The sequence below is a fragment of the Pseudophryne corroboree genome, chromosome 2, assembly GCF_028390025.1.
Source record: "Pseudophryne corroboree isolate aPseCor3 chromosome 2, aPseCor3.hap2, whole genome shotgun sequence".
In the NCBI taxonomy this organism is placed as follows: Eukaryota; Metazoa; Chordata; class Amphibia; order Anura; family Myobatrachidae; genus Pseudophryne; species Pseudophryne corroboree.
Genome location: NC_086445.1, coordinates 529,223,167 through 529,244,477, shown reverse-complemented (window position 1 = coordinate 529,244,477; position 21,311 = coordinate 529,223,167). Strand labels below are relative to the sequence as shown.

At 44.3% G+C, this 21,311-nt stretch overlaps 1 protein-coding gene across 1 annotated transcript in view; it reads left to right on the top strand.

Annotated features, from left to right (window-relative positions):
• Positions 1 to 21,311, top strand: part of COL9A2 (collagen type IX alpha 2 chain) — a 109,460-nt gene that overhangs the window by 16,268 nt on the left and 71,881 nt on the right. Inside the window, exons 3-8 of the mRNA XM_063954207.1 lie at positions 12,716 to 12,748; positions 13,182 to 13,244; positions 17,251 to 17,304; positions 19,807 to 19,842; positions 19,942 to 19,965; positions 20,066 to 20,119. Of these exons, the coding sequence (XP_063810277.1) occupies positions 12,716 to 12,748; positions 13,182 to 13,244; positions 17,251 to 17,304; positions 19,807 to 19,842; positions 19,942 to 19,965; positions 20,066 to 20,119 (264 nt within the window). The remainder of the gene's footprint in view (positions 1 to 12,715; positions 12,749 to 13,181; positions 13,245 to 17,250; positions 17,305 to 19,806; positions 19,843 to 19,941; positions 19,966 to 20,065; positions 20,120 to 21,311) is intronic.

Sequence of the window (21,311 nt, the reverse complement as noted above, 5' to 3'; positions counted from 1 at the left end):
CTTTTTGTTGTCGACCTGGAGTCCAGATACCAAAAAGTTCAACATGTATAATATGTCTAATATGTCGAGTATCGTACAGTTGCAATGTGCAGTATGAACTCATACGTGTAATGTTTGTATTGTATTCTACGTTTTTCCCCCTTTTTATGCTATGTATTACCCCTTCATGTTGCTGCTTGTTGATGCATTGTACCACAAAAAATTCCTAGTGTACATGAGTACACCTGGCCAATAAAGCTGATTCTAGTTCTGAATGGGCGTAAATTGCTCCAGAAAAGTGCACTTAAAAACAGTGTATTTCTGCAGATACACAGAGCTATACACATGTGAAGATGTAGGTATGTCTGCACAATTTCTCTCTACACTTATGAAAGACTTTGTTGAAAATCTTTCATTAGAAAGGCTATTTACATAATAGGCTGTGCCAGCAATGTATATGTTACCAGCTTATTCATATACATTGGTGGCCAGTGGTGCCAGAACATATACATTGCTGGACTCTGCCAGCAATGTATATATTACTGCCATAAATAATCATTGGTGGCCAGTGGTGGCAGTAATATATATATATATATATTGCTGGCCTCTGCCAGCAATATATATATATTACTGGCAAACATACTGCAATCTGGTGGCCACTGGAAACCTGGTCACTGCAGCACTCCTGCTGAATATCGTGGTGCTGCTGCTGCTCTATGAGTTGGGGTGGGAGCCGGGAGGGAGCGGGGCGGGGCCGGACTCCGGAGTGCCGAGGACAGTTCATCCATCGTTGCTCGGCGCCGTACACACTGAGCGATGATGGATGAACAAGCATCGAGGTGGGCAAAATATTGTGTGCAAAACACACGCCTGCCCACCTCGCTGGCGATGATGCTGGAGCGCACATCAGCACTTATCGCTCATCGCCCGCCCATACACACCAGTAGATTTTGAGCTCAAAGCAGCTCAAAATGCCAAAAGTGAGTTGCTTTGAGCTCAAAATTTTCTAGTGTGTATGGGCCTTAAGACCCCAGCATATGCCTCTAAACCCATAGATTCCAGTCTTTCTCATACACTGCTAAGTCACATGCCTTACACCAACTTTTCCACTGTCGCTCACTAAAAACTTTCTTCCATTGTTTCCGTTATGTCCTCCCTGTAAGCTACAGAAAAAGCCATCCATCCATGGCTTCCTTCCCTTGCACACATTGGTAGACAGCTGCCTGGCTAAGTCACTATGAAATTAATGATCCTGCTCTGTGCTTCAGATGCCTCCTCTCCTCCAAAGGCTACAACATGCTAGAAAAGACATTACAAAATGTTGCCCCATCCTCCAAATTGGATTGGTAATCAGTCACACGACATCAGGATAACCAATCACACTGCATTAGGGAAGCTGTAATTTTGGGTCACTGCATAGAAAATGACAGTGTAGTTCGACTATTTGCCCACCATTGGTGATTTTTGGTTAGAATAAAGATGGCACATGGGGCCATAATGTAATAATGTAAATGCAATGGGAAATGGCATTGTAAAATTATGCTAATTGATTACAAAGTATGATCACTGCTTACACTAACACACACATACGGTACATCACTAAACTCCACCTACTGCAGTGTTCCCCACTTTTTACACTAACTTCCCAACACAAACCACAAAACTGTAGCTGGGTACTCACTAGGTGCTATATTGGTCATTTGATTTACCGCGCGTCCATCGGTGGGTGTGTATAACGTTCTAAAGATATATCTGGTTGTGTGTACATGGCTGCAGGGGCTGACGTCACAGCTGGGCAAGTAAATTCAGTTGCCTGCCCAAGTGGGTGTCCTGGCCAACTCTTCGAGCGGCCGATCAGTAAGTGTGTATACTGTATTTACCTGAATTGGCCACTCTGTCAGCGCGATGGTGGGTCCACTGACATGTCTGTCTGGTGTGTACCCTGCCTAACACAAATCTGTACTTCATTCACTGTCTCTGACTCTCTTCACTAATACCCTTACAAACTTTACTAAAACTCCATTGGCTGCAGTTACAGTATACAGAGTTTAGGGGGAGATTTATCACATAACTTGGAGAGAAATAAAGTGGAGAGAGATAAAGCACCAACCAATCAGGTCCTGTAGAGTTTACAGGCTGTGTTTGAAAAATGACAAGAGCTGATTGGTTCGTACTTTATCTTTCTCCACTTTATCTCTCTCAAAACTTTGATACATGATCAGGGCCGAAACTAGGATTTCCATCACCCGGCGCAAGGCAGTAATTTGATACAGTATTCCCCTTTATCTCTCGCTGAGCTATAATAAATATCCCCCAGTATCTCATAAATTCCACTGTGTCCAATACTGGCAGCAGTAAAACCCAACTGTTACTTTGTTGTATACCGTCACAAGTAATACAACTTTGCATAAGGGATCTTCAGTGGTGGTACAAGACAGTATAGTGCTTCCAGTGCATACATACTTAATGAGTCCCCTTTATCCTCACAGAGCGCTACTTGTGGTTATCAGACCTCATACTGTATGTATAATTATATATAAAAGCATGGTAACTATGTAGCGCAAAGGTTAATTTTTACATATTATACCTCCCTGGGGGAGATGTATGTAAAGGAGAAGTGTGCCAGTGGAGAAGTTGTCCATAGCATCCAATCAGCTTTGAGGTAGCATTTATCAAAAGTAGCAACCAGGGTTGTACTGGCCCACAGGGGTACAGCCCCCCCCCCCCCCCCGGTGGGCCCCAATGCCTGGAGACCCACATACACCTCTAGGGATCTGGTTCCAGACTGTACACTTGAAATATACATTATTCATATGGTACATTATACTGCACAGGAATATGGTGTATTTAATACAATGCATTGCTGTTATTAATCTGGTACATTATCATGCATGCGCTATCGGTATTTACTATATATATTTATCAAGGGGTCCAAACATGCACTCTCTAATGGTTAGCCAATCCTCTGTGGCGGCTGGCCACACTCTCTCTAGAGACTGGCCACACCTCTACACATCGGCAACTACCACTTAATTCCCCCGTTGGGTTCTTCATGCCCCAGTCTGACACTGGTAGCACTATTTCTATATGTAGTATTATGCCAGTAATTTGTTCAGTAGTAAAATGTCACCAGCCTGCCCATTGGTAATAAATGTCATTAGATAAGGAAATGCTGCTAAAATGCCACTCGGTAGTAAATAGCCAACATGCTACTCTGTAGTAAATGCCATAAACATGCCCATTAGTAGTAAAACTTGTTACATTGCAATCAATGGTGATACCCACTTCTTTTGCCACCAGCAAGGCCGCCATCAGTGGGGGTGCTGGGGGCACAACTGTCCCAGGCCCTGCTGCTTTGACAGAGAGTGTAGGGCCTGGACGGCATGCTGCCTACTGCTGCCCACCACTGCCCACTACTGAGAGGGCCCCTGCTGTATTGAAAATGTCCTCCTGCAGTTCAGAGGGAGCCAGTAGAGTCACAGCGCCAACTGCTGGGCGGGGGGGGGGGGGGGGCATAATATGGGTGACAGGGGGCATAACTGTGGGAGCATAGTATGGTGACAAGGGCATAACTGTGGGGGCATAATACAGTGTCAGGGGCATTACTGTGGTGGCTTATTATGGTGCAAGGGGCATTACGTATGTGCACATGAATTTGATATATATCACTATAATAAGATTTTACTTACCGATAAATCTATTTCTCGGAGTCCGTAGTGGATGCTGGGGTTCCTGAAAGGACCATGGGAATAGCGGCTCCGCAGGAGACAGGGCACAAAAAGTAAAGCTTTTCCGATCAGGTGGTGTGCACTGGCTCCTCCCCCTATGACCCTCCTCCAGACTCCAGTTAGGTACTGTGCCCGGACGAGCGTACACAATAAGGGAGGATTTTGAATCCCGGGTAAGACTCATACCAGCCACACCAATCACACCGTACAACTTGTGATCTAAACCCAGTTAACAGTATGATAACAGCGGAGCCTCTGAAAGATGGCTTCCTTTAACAATAACCCGAATTAGTTAACAATAACTATGTACAACTTATGCAGATAATCCGCACTTGGGATGGGCGCCCAGCATCCACTACGGACTCCGAGAAATAGATTTATCGGTAAGTAAAATCTTATTTTCTCTATCGTCCTAGTGGATGCTGGGGTTCCTGAAAGGACCATGGGGATTATACCAAAGCTCCCAAACGGGCGGGAGAGTGCGGATGACTCTGCAGCACCGAATGAGAGAACTCCAGGTCCTCCTTAGCCAGAGTATCAAATTTGTAAAATTTTACAAACGTGTTCTCCCCTGACCACGTAGCTGCTCGGCAAAGTTGTAATGCCGAGACCCCTCGGGCAGCCGCCCAAGATGAGCCCACCTTCCTTGTGGAGTGGGCCTTTACAGATTTAGGCTGTGGCAAGCCTGCCACAGAATGTGCAAGTTGGATTGTGCTACAGATCCAACGAGCAATCGTCTGCTTAGACGCAGGAGCACCCATCTTGTTGGGTGCATACAATATAAACAACGAGTCAGATTTTCTGACTCCAGCTGTCCTTGCAATATATATTTTTAATGCTCTGACAACGTCCAGTAACTTGGAGTCCTCCAAGTCACTTGTAGCCGCAGGCACTACAATAGGCTGGTTCAGATGAAATGCTGACACCACCTTAGGGAGAAAATGCGGACGAGTTCGCAGTTCTGCCCTGTCCGAATGGAAAATCAGATATGGGCTTTTGGAAGATAAAGCTGCCAATTCTGACACTCTCCTGGCAGAAGCCAGGGCTAGAAGCATGGTCACTTTCCATGTGAGATATTTCAAATCCACCTTTTTTAGTGGTTCAAACCAATGAGATTTTAGGAAGTCCAAAACCACATTTAGATCCCACGGTGCCACTGGAGGCACCACAGGAGGCTGTATATGCAGCACTCCCTTAACAAAGGTCTGGACTTCAGGGACTGAAGCCAATTCTTTTTGAAAGAAAATCGACAGGGCCGAAATTTGAACCTTAATAGATCCCAATTTGAGACCCATTGACAATCCTGATTGCAGGAAATGTAGGAATCGACCCAGTTGAAATTCCTCCGTCGGAGCACTCCGATCTTCGCACCACGCAACATATTTTCGCCAAATTCGGTGATAATGTTGCACGGTTACTTCCTTCCTTGCTTTAATCAAAGTAGGAATGACTTCTTCCGGCATGCCTCTTTCCTTTAGGATCCGGCGTTCAACCGCCATGCCGTCAAACGCAGCCGCGGTAAGTCTTGAAACAGACAGGGACCCTGCTGAAGCAAGTCCCTCCTTAGAGGTAGAGGCCACGGATCTTCCGTGATCATCTCTTGAAGTTCCGGGTACCAAGTCCTCCTTGGCCAATCCGGAACCACTAGTATCGTTCTTACGCCTCTTTGCCGTATAATTCTCAATACTTTTGGTATGAGAGGCAGAGGAGGAAACACATACACCGACTGGTACACCCAAGGCGTTACCAGCGCGTCCACAGCTATTGCCTGCGGATCTCTTGACCTGGCGCAATACCTGTCCAGTTTTTTGTTGAGGCGAGACGCCATCATGTCCACCATTGGTCTTTCCCAACGGGTTACCAGCATGTGGAAGACTTCTGGATGAAGTCCCCACTCTCCCGGGTGAAGATCGTGTCTGCTGAGGAAGTCTGCTTCCCAGTTGTCCACTCCCGGGATGAACACTGCTGACAGTGCTATCACATGATTCTCTGCCCAGCGAAGAATCCTTGCAGCTTCTGCCATTGCCCTCCTGCTTCTTGTGCCGCCCTGTCTGTTCACATGGGCGACTGCCGTGATGTTGTCCGACTGGATCAATACCGGTTTTCCCTGAAGCAGAGGTTCTGCCTGGTTTAGAGCATTGTATATTGCTCTTAGTTCCAGAATGTTTATGTGAAGAGACGTTTCCAGGCTCGTCCATACTCCCTGGAAGTTTCTTCCTTGTGTGACTGCTCCCCAGCCTCTCAGGCTGGCGTCCGTGGTCACCAGGATCCAATCCTGTATGCCGAATCTGCGGCCCTCCAATAGATGAGCACTCTGCAACCACCACAGAAGAGACACCCTTGTCCTTGGAGACAGGGTTATCCGTAGGTGCATCTGAAGATGCGACCCTGACCATTTGTCCAACAGATCCCTTTGGAAAATTCTTGCGTGGAATCTGCCGAATGGAATCGCTTCGTAAGAAGCCACCATTTTTCCCAGGACTCTTGTGCATTGATGTACAGACACCTTTCCTGGTTTTAGGAGGTTCCTGACAAGCTCGGATAACTCCTTGGCTTTTTCCTCCGGGAGAAAAACCTTTTTCTGAACCGTGTCCAGAATCATCCCTAGGAACAGCAGACGAGTTGTCGGCATTAACTGGGATTTTGGAATATTCAGAATCCACCCGTGCTGTTTTAGCACTTCTTGAGACAGTGCTAATCCCATCTCTAGCTGTTCTCTGGACCTCGCCCTTATTAGGAGATCGTCCAAGTATGGGATAATTAATACGCCTTTTCTTCGAAGAAGAATCATCATCTCGGCCATTACCTTTGTAAAGATCCGAGGTGCCGTGGACAATCCGAACGGCAGCGTCTGAAACTGATAGTGACAGTTTTGTACAACGAACCTGAGGTACCCCTGGTGTGAGGGGTAAATTGGAACGTGGAGATACGCATCCTTGATGTCCAAGGATACCATAAAGTTCCCCTCTTCCAGGTTCGCTATCACTGCTCTGAGTGACTCCATTTTGAACTTGAACTTCTTTATGTACAGGTTCAAGGACTTCAGATTTAGAATAGGCCTTACCGAGCCATCCGGCTTCGGTACCACAAAAAGAGTGGAATAATACCCCTTCCCTTGTTGCAGAAGAGGTACCTTGACTATCACCTGCTGAGAGTACAGCTTGTGAATGGCTTCCAACACCGTCTCCCTTTCGGAGGGGGACGTTGGTAAAGCAGACCTCAGGAAACGGCGAGGTGGATCTGTCTCTAATTCCAACCTGTATCCCTGAGATATTATCTGCAGGATCCAGGGATCTACTTGCGAGTGAGCCCACTGCGCGCTGTAATTTTTGAGACGACCGCCCACCGTCCCCGAGTCCGCTTGAGAAGCCCCAGCGTCATGCTGAGGCTTTTGTAGAAGCCGGGGAGGGCTTCTGATCCTGGGAAGGAGCTGCGTGTTGCTGTCTCTTCCCTCGACCTTTGCCTCGTGGCAAATATGAATAGCCCTTTGCTCTCTTATTTTTAAAGGAACGAAAGGGCTGCGGTTGAAAAGTCGGTGCCTTTTTCTGTTGGGGAGTGACTTGAGGTAGAAAGGTGGATTTCCCGGCTGTAGCCGTGGCCACCAAATCTGATAGACCGACTCCAAATAACTCCTCCCCCTTATACGGCAAAACTTCCATATGCCGTTTTGAATCCGCATCGCCTGTCCACTGTCGCGTCCATAAAGCTCTTCTGGCCGAAATGGACATAGCACTTACCCGTGATGCCAGTGTGCATATATCCCTCTGTGCATCACGCATATAAAGAAATGCATCCTTTATTTGTTCTAACGACAGTAGAATATTGTCCCTGTCCAGGGTATCAATATTTTCAATCAGGGATTCTGACCAAACTACCCCCGCACTGCCCATCCAGGCAGTTGCTACAGCTGGTCGTAGTATAACACCTGCATGTGTGTATATACTTTTTTGGATATCTTCCATCCTCCTATCTGATGGATCTTTAAGTGCGGCCGTCTCAGGAGAGGGTAACGCCACTTGTTTAGATAAGCGTGTTAGCGCCTTGTCCACCCTAGGAGGTGTTTCCCAGCGCTCCCTAACCTCTGGCGGGAAAGGGTATAATGCCAATAATTTCTTTGAAATTATCAGCTTTTTATCAGGGGCAACCCACGCTTCATTACACACGTCATTTAGTTCTTCTGATTCCGGAAAAACTATAGGTAGTTTTTTCATACCCCACATAATACCCTGTTTAGTGGTACCTGTAGTATCAGCTAAATGTAACGCCTCCTTCATTGCCAAAATCATATAACGTGTGGCCCTACTGGAAAATACGGTTGATTCGTCACCGTCACCACTGGAGTCATCGCCTGTGTCTGGGTCTGTGTCGACCGACTGAGGCAAAGGGCGTTTCACAGCCCCTGACGGTGTTTGAGTCGCCTGGACAGGCACTAATTGATTGTCCGGCCGTCTCATGTCGTCAAACGACTGCTTTAGCGTGTTGACACTATCCCGTAGTTCCATAAATAAAGGCATCCATTCTGGTGTCGACCCCCTAGGAGGTGACATCCCCATATTTGGCAATTGCTCCGCCTCCACACCAATATCGTCCTCATACATGTCGACACACACGTACCGACACACAGCAGACACACAGGGAATGCTCCTAATGAAGACAGGACCCACTAGCCCTTTGGGGAGACAGAGGGAGAGTTTGCCAGCACACACCAAAAGCGCTATATATATATCAGGGATAGCCTTATAATAAGTGCTCCCCTATAGCTGCTTTGTTATATAAAAATATCGCCATAAATTTGCCCCCCCTCTCTGTTTTACCCTGTTTCTGTAGTGCAGTGCAGGGGAGAGACCTGGGAGCCGTCCTGACCAGCGGAGCTGTGAGAGGAAATGGCGCCGTGTGCTGAGGAGATAGGCCCCGCCCCTTTTCCGGCGGGCTCGTCTCCCGCTATTTTGAGAAATCAGGCAGGGGTTAAATATCTCCATATAGCCTCTAGGGCTATATGTGAGGTATTTTTAGCCTTTATAGGTACTCATTTTGCCTCCCAGGGCGCCCCCCTCCCAGCGCCCTGCACCCTCAGTGACTGCCGTGTGAAGTGTGCTGAGAGGAAAATGGCGCACAGCTGCAGTGCTGTGCGCTACCTTTAGAAGACTGCAGGAGTCTTCAGCCGCCGATTCTGGACCTCTTCTGTCTTCAGCATCTGCAAGGGGGCCGGCGGCGCGGCTCCGGTGACCATCCAGGCTGTACCTGTGATCGTCCCTCTGGAGCTTGATGTCCAGTAGCCAAGAAGCCAATCCATCCTGCACGCAGGTGAGTTGACTCCTTCTCCCCTCAGTCCCTCGCTGCAGTGATCCTGTTGCCAGCAGGAATCACTGTAACATAAAAAACCTAGCTAAACTTTCTCTAAGCAGCTCTTTAGGAGAGCCACCTAGATTGCACCCTTCTCGGCCGGGCACAAAAATCTAACTGGAGTCTGGAGGAGGGTCATAGGGGGAGGAGCCAGTGCACACCACCTGATCGGAAAAGCTTTACTTTTTGTGCCCTGTCTCCTGCGGAGCCGCTATTCCCATGGTCCTTTCAGGAACCCCAGCATCCACTAGGACGATAGAGAAATATATATATATATATATATCTCTCAAAATAGCTATATTATATATACAGTGCATCCGGAAAGTATTCACAGCGCTTCACTTTTTCCACATTCTGTTATGTTACAGCCTTATTCCAAAATGGAATAAATTCGTTTTTGTCCTCAAAATTCCACACACATTACCCTATAATGACAACGTGAAAAAAGTTTTTTTTTAGATTTTTGTAAAATGTATTAAAAATAAAAAACTGAGAAATCACATGTACATAAGTATTCACAGCCTTTGCCAAGAAGCTCAAAATTGAGCTTAGGTGCATCTCTGTTTCCACTGATCATCCTTGAGATGTTCCTACAGCTTAATTAGAGTTCACCTGTGGTAAATTTAGTTGATTGGACATGATATTGAAAGGCACACACCTGTCTATATAAGGTCACACACTTGACAGTGCATGCCTGAGCACAAACCAAGCATGAAATCAAAGGAATTGTCTTTAGACCTTCGAAATAGGATTGTCTCGAGGCACAAATCTGGGGAAGGGTACAGAAAAATATCTGCTGCTTTGAAGGTCCCAGTGAGTACAGTGGCCTCCATCATTCGTAAATGGAAGAAGTTCGGAACCACCAGGACTCTTCCTAGAGCTGGCCGGCCGTCTAAACTGAGCGATCGGGGGAGAAAGGCCCTAGTCAGGGAGGTGACCAAGAACCTGATGGTCACTCTGTCAGAGCTACAGCATTCCTCTGTGGAGAGAGGAGACCCTTCCAGAAAGACAACTGTCTCTGCAACAATCCACCAATCAGGCCTTATGGTAGAGTGGCCAGGCGGAAGCCACTCCTTAGTAAAAAGCACATGGCAGCCCACCTGGAGTTTGACAAAATGCACCTGAAGGACTCTCAGGCCATGAGAAGCAAAATTCTCTGGTCTGATGAGACAAAGATTGAACTCTTTGGCGTGAATGCCAGGCGTCATGTTTGGAGGAAACCAGGCACTGCTCATCACCATGCTAATACCATCCCTACAGTGAAGCATGGTGGTGGCAGCATCATGCTGTGGGGATGTTTTTCAGCGGCAGGAACTGGGAGACTAGTCAGGATGGAGGGAAAGATGACTGAAGCAATGTACAGAGACATCCTGGAAGAAAACCTGCTCCAGAGCGCTCTTGACCTCAGACTGCGGCGATGGTTCATCTTTCAGCAGGACAACGACCCTAAGCACACAGCCAAGATATCAAAGGAGTGGCTTTAAGACAACTCTGTGAATGTCCTTGAGTGGCCCAGCCAGAGCCCAGACTTGAATCCGAACTTGAATTGAACATCTCTGGAGAGATCTGAAAATGGCTGTGCACCGACGCTTCCCATCCAACCTGATGGAGCTTGAGAGGTGCTGCAAAGAGGAATGGGAGAAACTGCCCAAAGATAGGTGTGCCAAGATTGTGGCATCATATTCAAAAAGATTTGAGGCTGTAATTGCTGCCAAAGGTGCATCAACAAAGTATTGAGCAAAGGCTGTGAATACTTATGTACATGTGATTCCTTAGTTTTTACTTTTTAATAATTTAGCAAAAATCTCAAAAAAACTTTTTCACATTGTCATTATGGGGTATTGATGTATGAAGTATGTACCATAAAGGATATTCCCATAACCATAGTAGACGGTTATTGGGCCACTGTGGGCAATGCCACCTTTACAATTTATGTGCTGATTTTATCCGCTGCAGTACATGTGAGTGAGGGTCACTTGCTTAGCAGTGGACATTGAAATGTATGTGTTGCATGGCAGAGTTGAACTTAATACACATAAATGCTGTATATTGTACCTACATTTTTTGTTGTGCAAACATGTGGCATAGATACATGTAAACTAATAACAAAGAAGCCATGCAACAGATGTATCAATATAAGAAGAGAATAATTTCCTCTAATGACCTAGTTATTGGCAATGCTGACTAGTTTGCAACCTTGTTCTAAAGATCTCTTTCTGTGCTGTAGTAAAACTACATGGATTGGAGATATTTATAGATTGCACAGATGGATTCTCTTTTCTCGCTAATGAGCTTTAGATGAGTACAAGTTAGTTCCTGTGTTCTATTGAACTTGTTTATATATCCATGCATCCTCATTTGAAACATGGTGTGTGGGTGGACAAACTAGAGAACATAAGTAGGATGCAGTAATCCCAATGACACTAAGATGCTGGGTTATCAATAGTGGTAACAGATGTAGCACCACACTAGAACCCCTACTGCAATCCCAATATGCTATGAGGTTCTGGCTGCTTTTCTCGTTTTCTCTCTGTTTCTGGCCATGAAAACACCAGAACATCCCCTTTAGCAATTACTGGAGATTTTATGGGAACACTGCACATTATTGCACAATGCTCATGTAAGGGGGATGTAGTTAATATTCCGGCGGTTGGGAACCGGGCGGTCAGAATACCAATGCTGGGATCCCAACCGATGAGAATGCTGACAGCTGCGCCAGGGCTATTCCCACTCGTGGGTGTCCACGACTGACATAGAGTGGCAATAGAACCTGTGGCGAGCGCTTTCTATCACTCGCCCGCTGCCGGCATTCTGATGGTCAGGATCCCGGTGTCAGTATACGGACCTCCGGGATCCCAGCCGCCAGGATTCTATCCCCAACCCATGTAAGGATTCAGATCTAGAATTTCAATTTGTATCTACATACAGCGCATGACACACTAGTCACTATAAGTTTTTACAATTACCTGTGATAGTGCCTTGCCTTGGTGTTTTTTGCATTTTTTGTCTCCTCAATCTAATTATCTCGTGCGAAAAACACCAGCTGTTCATGTGTAAAATACATAGGTCTCATGAAAAGCCGTGGACCTATGTATTTTCGCTGCACTTTTCGCGGGTAGAAGTAGAGGCATTTATCATGGATTATTCTCAGGCACATGAAGCATAATCTCCGATAAATACCAGCATCCGGGGAAAAGCACTAGTTTATTGAGGCTAATTGGCTAGCCCAAGGCGATACAATCGCCCATGGTAATTGACCGCGGATAATTGGTTAACCCCATGAGTTTTTTGTTTCATGAATGGGTGGAGATATCAGGTGGGTCCAGCCAGATTTTGCTCAGGAGATTTGCCCCTTTAGCTATCCAGATGTATTTTTACATCTGCTGAATCTTTACACTGATATATTTTAAATTGTTGCTTTGCTAGATTACAGTAGACTTTTGACAATATCTTATTCATTAGAAACCTGGCTAAATATCTGTTATTACTATAAATACAAGTTACAAAATAGCTTGATCTTAATTTACATGAAAATATTTGAGTCAACCAACATTTCATTACAATGTGTCTAAACTTCTGTTGGATAAATTATGTGTACAGTTACACTGAGAGCAATCAGGAAGAATTAAGAGATGGTTTGTTAATTGAGCTCTACTTCTCCACAGGGTGACAAAGGGCCTCCAGGAATTCAACCTGCGGTGAGTACCAATTAAATAAAAGGTTTAATCCTTCAGTATACGGAAAGGCTTGCCATGCTGATTAAAGCCCCTCTTTTTATGGAAATCTGACTGAACTACTTGTGGAATCTCCTATTATTTTACAAATTACTTTAGTTTTAACAAAGAGTCACTATCTTGAACAGAATACAGTTTCTGTTTTAATTAACCATTCACAACTCATTTTATGTTGCGCTTACTATGGAGCTAAAATTAAAAAAAACACATGGAAATAATCTCAAATTTTAATTTTATTAAAGAATATTTAAAATTATAAATTGATGACTTAGGAATTATAGCAATTTATTGAGTGTAAAATGAAGAAACTACAATGGTAATATTCTGTGTATTATAGGCATTGCACAATGCTAAATCCATTATAACTCTCCAAGTTCTAATGTCCTCTCTTTTTTAGGGCGCAAAAGGGGACCCAGGCCTTCCCGGGCCAGATGGCCGCCCTGGAGAATCTGGAATTGATGTGAGTAGACTGCAAATTGCTTAGTGACTGTTTATTAGTTGTATCTTCAAGGGTAGCAGTCTTGGATTAAGCCATATACAGTAGACCAGTCACCAGACTCCCCCTCGAGTTCCAAAGGGCAGTTTATAATTATGTAATTCTGTTTAATTCTTGTTTATATCTTAAATGGATCTATAGTCTGTTGAGGGAGCACGTGCCTTACTGCATTAAACAAATTTACTTATATAATATAGAGAAGGATAGAAAAGTGCCATAAGGGAACAAGTCATTACTGCATGATATAATACAAAATTCAAATATTCCTATAACATCTCACTGTTATTATAACCTTGTATTAACTGTCCTGTTTCCATGATGGGTACTTGTGTCTTGTTTTTGATTACCTATATACTTAACAGATTTGCACATACCCTTTACAATGAAAACAATTTTGTGGTGACAAACACAAGTAAAAATAGAAAAAGTAGGACAGGCACCCTTCACACACTGCCCCTCACCCCCCTCCAGTGCATGCACACTGCTGCACTGAGGGTAGTTCTGTCCCTGGTGTTTATTTGCAGCACACAAGGGGGCCGATTCTGAGTCGCACGTCTGCATCTCACGTTACTGCTGTGGCTGATTGCTTTAATACCGAGACACTCACTTTAGTGTCTTGTTGTGGTGTAGTTCTGTCTTGGTGCGTCTGTAGATGCACCATTGGACGCATCATCAAAACTTGCTCCAGCCCATATGGCACTTGCACTGTCTCCACATGTGTATGGCCTCCTGTGTGAGTGGCTGTGCGTCTTTGGGTGCAGCCACTTACAGCAACATGGCCGCGAATTTCACAGAACGAGCATCCAAATCTGTTCTGCTCTAACAATCAGGACGCATGCGCCGTGTGACTGGGATGCATGCTCGGCCAACTGTGTGTTCTATCAACACTGTGTAAGACTCAGAATCCTGCCCAAGGTAGCTTGAAAAGAATAGCAGAAAAATCAGATGGAAGACACACTGTGGGATCCACCTATGGCCCATGCTCCCATTGTCAAATATAGACCAGTTTAGGTTTGAATACCTCATGTGTATGAGATTTTTGCATGTGAAGTTCTGGGGCCAGCTAGTATACTGTATTCCTCGTTATATTATATATGCCATAACAATAAACTGACTTAGGGGGTTATTCAGGTCGCATCGCAACGTGATGCAACCGCAATATCCCGTTCCCAGTGCAAGTGAGCACGTGCAGGACGCATTGCCTGGCCAATGTGATTGCATCGCATTTGCTGCGAACACCTATACCTGATTGACAGGTAGAGGCGTTTGCGGGGTGGGCGAGGGTGGTGACGAACCATTGTGGGGGCGGAAAGGGGAAAACAGGGACAGGTTAGTGGCATTTTCAGTGCAGCTGCATGATGTCACATGCAGCTGCTCCAATGGGAAAATGTTGGTGGACCTCCTGCATACGCAGCCTAGCAGCGGCTGCAGGGGGTCATCCACAATTGCTGCAATCCGATTGCGATCGCAATTGGATTGCGAACGCAGCCGCGGGGTGGGAGTTAGCATGCTGGGCGGCCTTGCCCCATGATGGGTGTCCCCCAGCACACTACAGAAGGGATTGCAGATTGTGCTTTTTAGCAGAATCTACAATCCGTGCTGAATAGGGTCCTTAATCCAAGTCTGCAGGGGAAATGCTAAAGCTTGCTTCTCATTATCAGATCTACTCATCAGACACAGGGCCCAATTCAGAGATGTACGGAAACCCGATGTTTACATACATCTCTTATGTTTTTGGATTGGCAAATGCGCAGAAGCCGCACTGCATATGTGCAGATCCAAGGCAACAATAATGCTTGCTGTGCCCCCAATGCCACAGCAGGGAGTGTTGCAGAAAAAAGTGGGAATGTCAGCTGCAATTTCTGAGCATGCTGAAGTGGTTGTGTTCTCGGATGCAGCTTCGCTGGATTCAGCAATTTGAATTTCCCAGCCATCCTGAGTAATCTGAGGGTTACTCAGATGAGCAATGTTCACGCAGATGATCCAATGCTACATGTTTGGATGCACCAGTGGATCACAAAAGCCTGCATTGGGTGTCTATCTACTACAGATGCCTCCTGCTGCTTTTACATACAGTATATTAGCGCAGCCACTGTGTACAAAGACGCATCAGCTGTGGAAATGCTATAGGGTCCATCTCTGATTCAGGCCCACAATCTCCTAACGAATGAGTCTTTGAAAAAATCTGTCCACGCACTATGTGCCTCATGCTGATACACAGAATACTTTCAACTTTGAGTTGAAAGTATGCTGGCTTGCTGAGGTTACATTGAATGTTTTCACACTGTGCATTGTGCATTCTCCAGTGCTAAGTGTAGGAAAGTGTTTGGGCAATGCAGTCACACGCAGGGGTACATAACTCGGCTGCTTTGGGACATTCTTAAGGGGGGTACTCACGGAGCGATATGCTAAGCAATCCTTACTAGATTGCTTAGAATTTAAGCCTGATCGCTCCGTGTGTACCCCCTACAGCGATAGCGATGCGCAGCCCCCGCATCGCTATCGCTGGTGCTAGATTGGCCTGCAACGGGTCGCTCACTTCACCCGCTGGGTGAAATGAGCGCCCCCCCCCCGCATGCTCAGCACAGATAGCGCTGTGCTGAGTGGCGGGAGAGATGTGTTATGAGCGGTTCGCTCAGCACACATCTCTCCCACATCGGCCCGTCTATATGGGCCTTTACGTAGGTAGTACAGGTTAGAGAGTAAACATAGAGATTTCTGATTTAGCGCTCCCCTGTGTGCAGCATAATTTCATCTATGAGTGACAAACCCCACAGACATAAGCATATTGTAAATAAATTGTAATTACTTGCACTCCAAGTTTAATCAGTCATAAATAAACATCAGCTAAAACCAATTAATGTATCCTTCTTTCTTTCTTTCTTTCGCATTTTTATTTTAAATGAGGGCTTTTATTCCAGCATAATGTATTACACACAATGGGGCAGATGTATTAACCTGGAGAAGGCATAAGGAAGTGATAAACCAGTGATATGTGCAAGGTGATAAAGGCACCAGCCAATCAGATCCTAATTGTTAATTTACATATTGGAGCTGATTGGCTGGTGCCTTTATCACCTTGCACATATCACTGGTTTATCACTTCCTTATGCCTCCTCCAGGTTGATACATCTGCCCCAATGTTCTTTGAGACGATCTTTCAAAGTTGATAATACCTCAAATACATATATAATAATGATACTTATTTCCTCCCACATTGAAACGTATGTGTGAAAATAGTGTTGGTATCAAGTAAAAAAATGTGTATTAATGGATGTATACTCCTCTTTCTCCATCCTACTTGTTTTATTTTGTTTATCCTCAGTGTAATCTCAGTGTATCCTCAATGATGCATGCTGGGAAAAGGTTAATGCGATGCATTATACCAGTGGTTCTCAAAGTGTGTGCCGTGGCACCCTGGGATGCCTTAGGACACTTGCAGGGGTGCCTTGGATTGGTGGTCCACACCCAAATCAATTTATTTGTAGTCAATGTAATAGGCAACACCAGTTCTGGTGGCTGTCAGTCATATAATATGTGGACAAAGAGAAGCAAATCTTGTCCCTCACCACGTATAAACACAATTTACATAATTTAATATTTATTTCTAAATTCCTCTGTAAGAAACTTTTTGCCTTGGGGCGCATTGAAAAAATTCTGATACTCTAGAGCACCGTGATTCAAAAAAGTTTGAGAACCACTGGGTTATACTGTCAATGCAGAGATTTATTCCATTCAATAGAAATATAGTGTACTGTATTTTTTTATGTTTTCAAAGGAGACAAGAAAAAAACATCAAAGTAGACAAAAAAACAAAATAACCATGAACAGTGTATAGATGTGAATGAACCCTATACAAATAAACAGCATGATGATGGTAGAGAGAAGGGTTATTCTGAATTTAATTTACTGTACTACAATATCTAACACAGAGAATTTTGTGCTGACCACAAATATACTTTCTTCACAGGGATTAATAGGAGCCAAAGGAGACCCTGGACCAGCAGGTCGCCCAGGCTCAAAAGTAAGTGAGTGATGGTAGTCTGTCAGTGAGTGCTGTACCTCTTCCCATCATGCTGTTTTTTAGAACCTTTCTTTATATAATCTTACTTTCACTTTGTATTCTCTTTGTATTATTTTACCAAGCATTAGCCTCTTAATTTCTATCTGTAGTAGCACTTCTCACAGTGACACTTTGTGAGTATCACAAAGTAAACATTAGTATATTCGCTAACCTCATGCATAATAGCAAAAATATACTCCGTTGAAGATTTTGGAATCATCCTTTCCCCTCAAATACCTTCTACTCTTCACTCTAGTCACTATTGCATAATATTCTTCCTTGTTAGAAGTAGCTCTTCAGAGCTTTAAGTCTTATTTTTGTTTTTACTGCAGATTATGGAGCAAGCGAAATAACTAAAATCTTTTAATATTTATAGAATAACGTGAGAAATTAAATAAAAATAGTGTGAAGATAAATAAAGATAATAGTTTAAAATCAAGGTCGTGTGTGGTCTGTTATTCTGCACTGTATCAATTTTATAATTATTTATTGCAGTATTGTGTTCACCACAAATAACTGTTGTACGTGGTTCTAAAATTCGATAAGGAGTATGCAAAGTTTGATAAGGAGTTTGCAAAGAAGATGCACACATAATAGAAACATTTGATAATAACAGTGTGCATATTTGTAGGAGGACAATTGTATGATACTCCTTATCGAATTTTAGAACCAGGTACAACAGTTATTTGTGGTTAACACAATACTGGAATAAATAATTATAAAATTGATACAGTGCAGAATAACAGACAACACATGACCTTGGTTTCAAGCTATTTTCTTTATTTATCGTCACACTATTTTCATTTAATTTCTCACGTTATTCTATAAATATTAAAAGATTTTAGTTATTTCGCTTGCTGCAACCCTTATTGGGTACATATGACACACCATGTGAAAATACTAGCACAATAAAATAAATAGACTTCATATGGGTGTTGATATTTCTAATAACACAGAAAGTAATTCATAAAGGTAAATACAATACAAACACACGCACATTATTAATGTGTGGAAGGGAACAAGTGCACCTTTTTGAAAGCTGATTCTCTTTTTCGTCTTAACTTTACGGGTGTTAAATTAATACATATCAAAAATGCAGCCAAAGCCCAAAAACTGGCTTTTGGCTGCATTTTCACATTAGTACATCCTACCCAAGGTATCCAAAAAGTCCTGGTAGAAGAGGAGGACAGTTACCTGTGTGCTGCTGAGATTTGCAGTTTGGCGTAAGTTTAGGACCTTATCACTATGGTGCACTGAGCCTCGCTCTTGGACTACAGAAGCCATCATGCAATGCAAAGCCGGCTGCTTTCCTAAATTTATCACAATAAAACCGATGTGTTACATCCGTCCCTGCATTGACTGGTGCCCTGTGACCCAGTACATTGGCAGAAAAAAAAGTATTTGCACCCCTAACAGTACAACATTATTTTGTGCAGGTGGAAAGTTACTTGTTTTGTTTTCTGCTGTGCTCCCAGCTCAGAATCAACCCCCATACCTGTATTATATGCTATAAAATACAGCTGTATCCCATCTAACACTTGACTAAGGGATATTCTTACATGAAATATTTAGTACCAGGGGCATATCTACCCTATTGGCCAAGATGCCACTTGCCAGGAAAGGGGTCACTGCTCGGGCAGCAGGAAGAATCACATAGTAGTTCTGTCTGAGCAAATAGGACATGGACCAGCATTGGATCATGATGATCCTCCCCCCACACACATCCACTGCCAACAGACATCTAGTGGCTAGCTAACCTTCTGCCTGCCTTATCTATGACAAATAGTCTGGGTGCGGTAGAAGGTAAGCTAGCCTATATAAGCCTGTTGGCAGCGGAGACTGGGGGACAGGCTGATCATGATCCAGTGTTGGCCAGTGTCCTTTCTGCTCTGCTGCTGCTCCTGATCAGGTCCCAGTAGCTTCACACTAACAGAGAATGCCGACTGGCAATGTGGGGCAGCTGCTATACAACTCTCACTGGACTGCAGTGTTTACTATGGGGCACGAATCCCATCTGAACCCTTAGATACACATCTGTTTAAAACCCAGGAATAGCCACCAAATTGTGGGGCAGATGGTTTAAGTCACAGAGCAGTCCTGTAACCAGAAATGAAGATTGTCATCCTGTATCATCTGAATCTACTAGTTAGAATGTTGATATATTGGGTAAGTGCTGCAGCAGCGCACCACTAGGTCAGCAGTATAGGTTGTGCTGCATTCCCATTTCACTGTCTATCTGAGCAGACACAGACACTATGAACAAAGCTGAAGGATATTTGATTTGTAGCTCCCTGGCATGGATGAGGAATGTCCCAACATGGCTATGGTAGTAAATATTATCTTTGATTATTTGAGATGTCCTCAAAGATTAGGTTATTTTCCACATCTGTATATGCAGGAAATCATATATTATGATCATATTGATTAATATATGACTATGCCATAAACTCTTCTTTTATGTAGGGTCAGCCTGGACTACCAGGGCCACCAGGAAAGCCTGTGAGTATAATTATTCATCACACCAGTCTCTTCTTTTTAGTTTTATATACTTTCCTGATATGATGTTGACAACTGATTCTCTTATCATTTTTGTATTAGGGACCTGGCGTTGCTGGTCTTCCTGTAAGTATAAAGTGTATCTCATTTTATTGAAAAAATGATAACATGCAATATTAAACATTATAATATGCAAAAAGATTGACAATGTATTATTTTAATTTAGGGTAACACAGGCCCAGTTGGGCTTCCCGGTGAAATTGGAGCCACAGGACCAAAGGTGAGATATTTCTTAATTATATAGGGCGGGATTTACTAAATTCAAAAATGCGGCAAAACTCTGAAAATCCTGTTTTCAGAGTTTTAGCCGCATTTCCATATGTACCAACCCGGTGGGTAATGCTATCTTTATGTGGCGTTACCCAATAGAAGCCTATGAGATTCTTTTTGCATGTCCCCTAAGAGGGATCCAATTGTATCCGCACAGCACCCCCCTGCGTCACGCACGGCACATGCACATAAGGACTCCCAGGTCCTAAAACGCTGACGTTTTCTATCGCAAATGACAGCTCTTATCTTAGCTGGTCCTTTGCGATGTTAATCCCATTTCCAAGTACATACCAGTGTTATTACCACCAGTATGTACTCAATAAGTAGCGGGACGCAACACATTGCGGATGCAATGGTTCAGGTGGAAGCAGGGGAAGAGTCAGCTCAGATCTGCAGTCTTTTCACCCTTCCCATACATTTGCTCTCTTCTCATGGGTGTATTATAGGAGTGTCACGAGCATATCAGTGAACAAGGCTGCATTCCCAAAGATCCGCAGCCACAGAGGGCATGTTTAGAAGAATTCCAGAACCAGACACTAGGCCTGATTCAGGGGTAGACGCAGTTGCATTCACAACTGAGGGCGTGATTCCAATGTGGACACTACGCCAGTGCACTGCACGTGTCTGCGTCACACTGCACATGTGTTGTGGTTATACATCAGCAGTGGGCACAATGAGAATTTGGATGCAGAGTGTATGACAGTAAGTGAGCATTTATGGGAGTAATGGGGGAGTGGCTGGGCAACCACAGGCATGTCGGAACTGCTTTGTGGGCATCACAGCTAGCCATTGTGTCTTCATACGCAGTTGTGATGGCTCCAGCGGCTTAGTTTCCGACGAACATTCTGAGCAGCAATAGGTTTGCTCAGATGTTTAATGTGCGACTAATGGACGTACGGTGTGCGAACTTTATACACAAGCAGCGGACTACAGATGCAGTGTTTGAAAAATGGCAGTTAGGAGCTAGTTGGTTGGTACTTTTTCACTCATCACTTTTCAAGGCTTAGTACATCTGCCCCTTACTGTCAATCACTTTGCATCCAAATTCTTACTGCGACCGCTGTGCTAGTTACCCTACCAGTATATTTTTATATTCCGGGTAACCAGGGAGAAAGCCACGCAATCCAGCACCTCAGTGATGT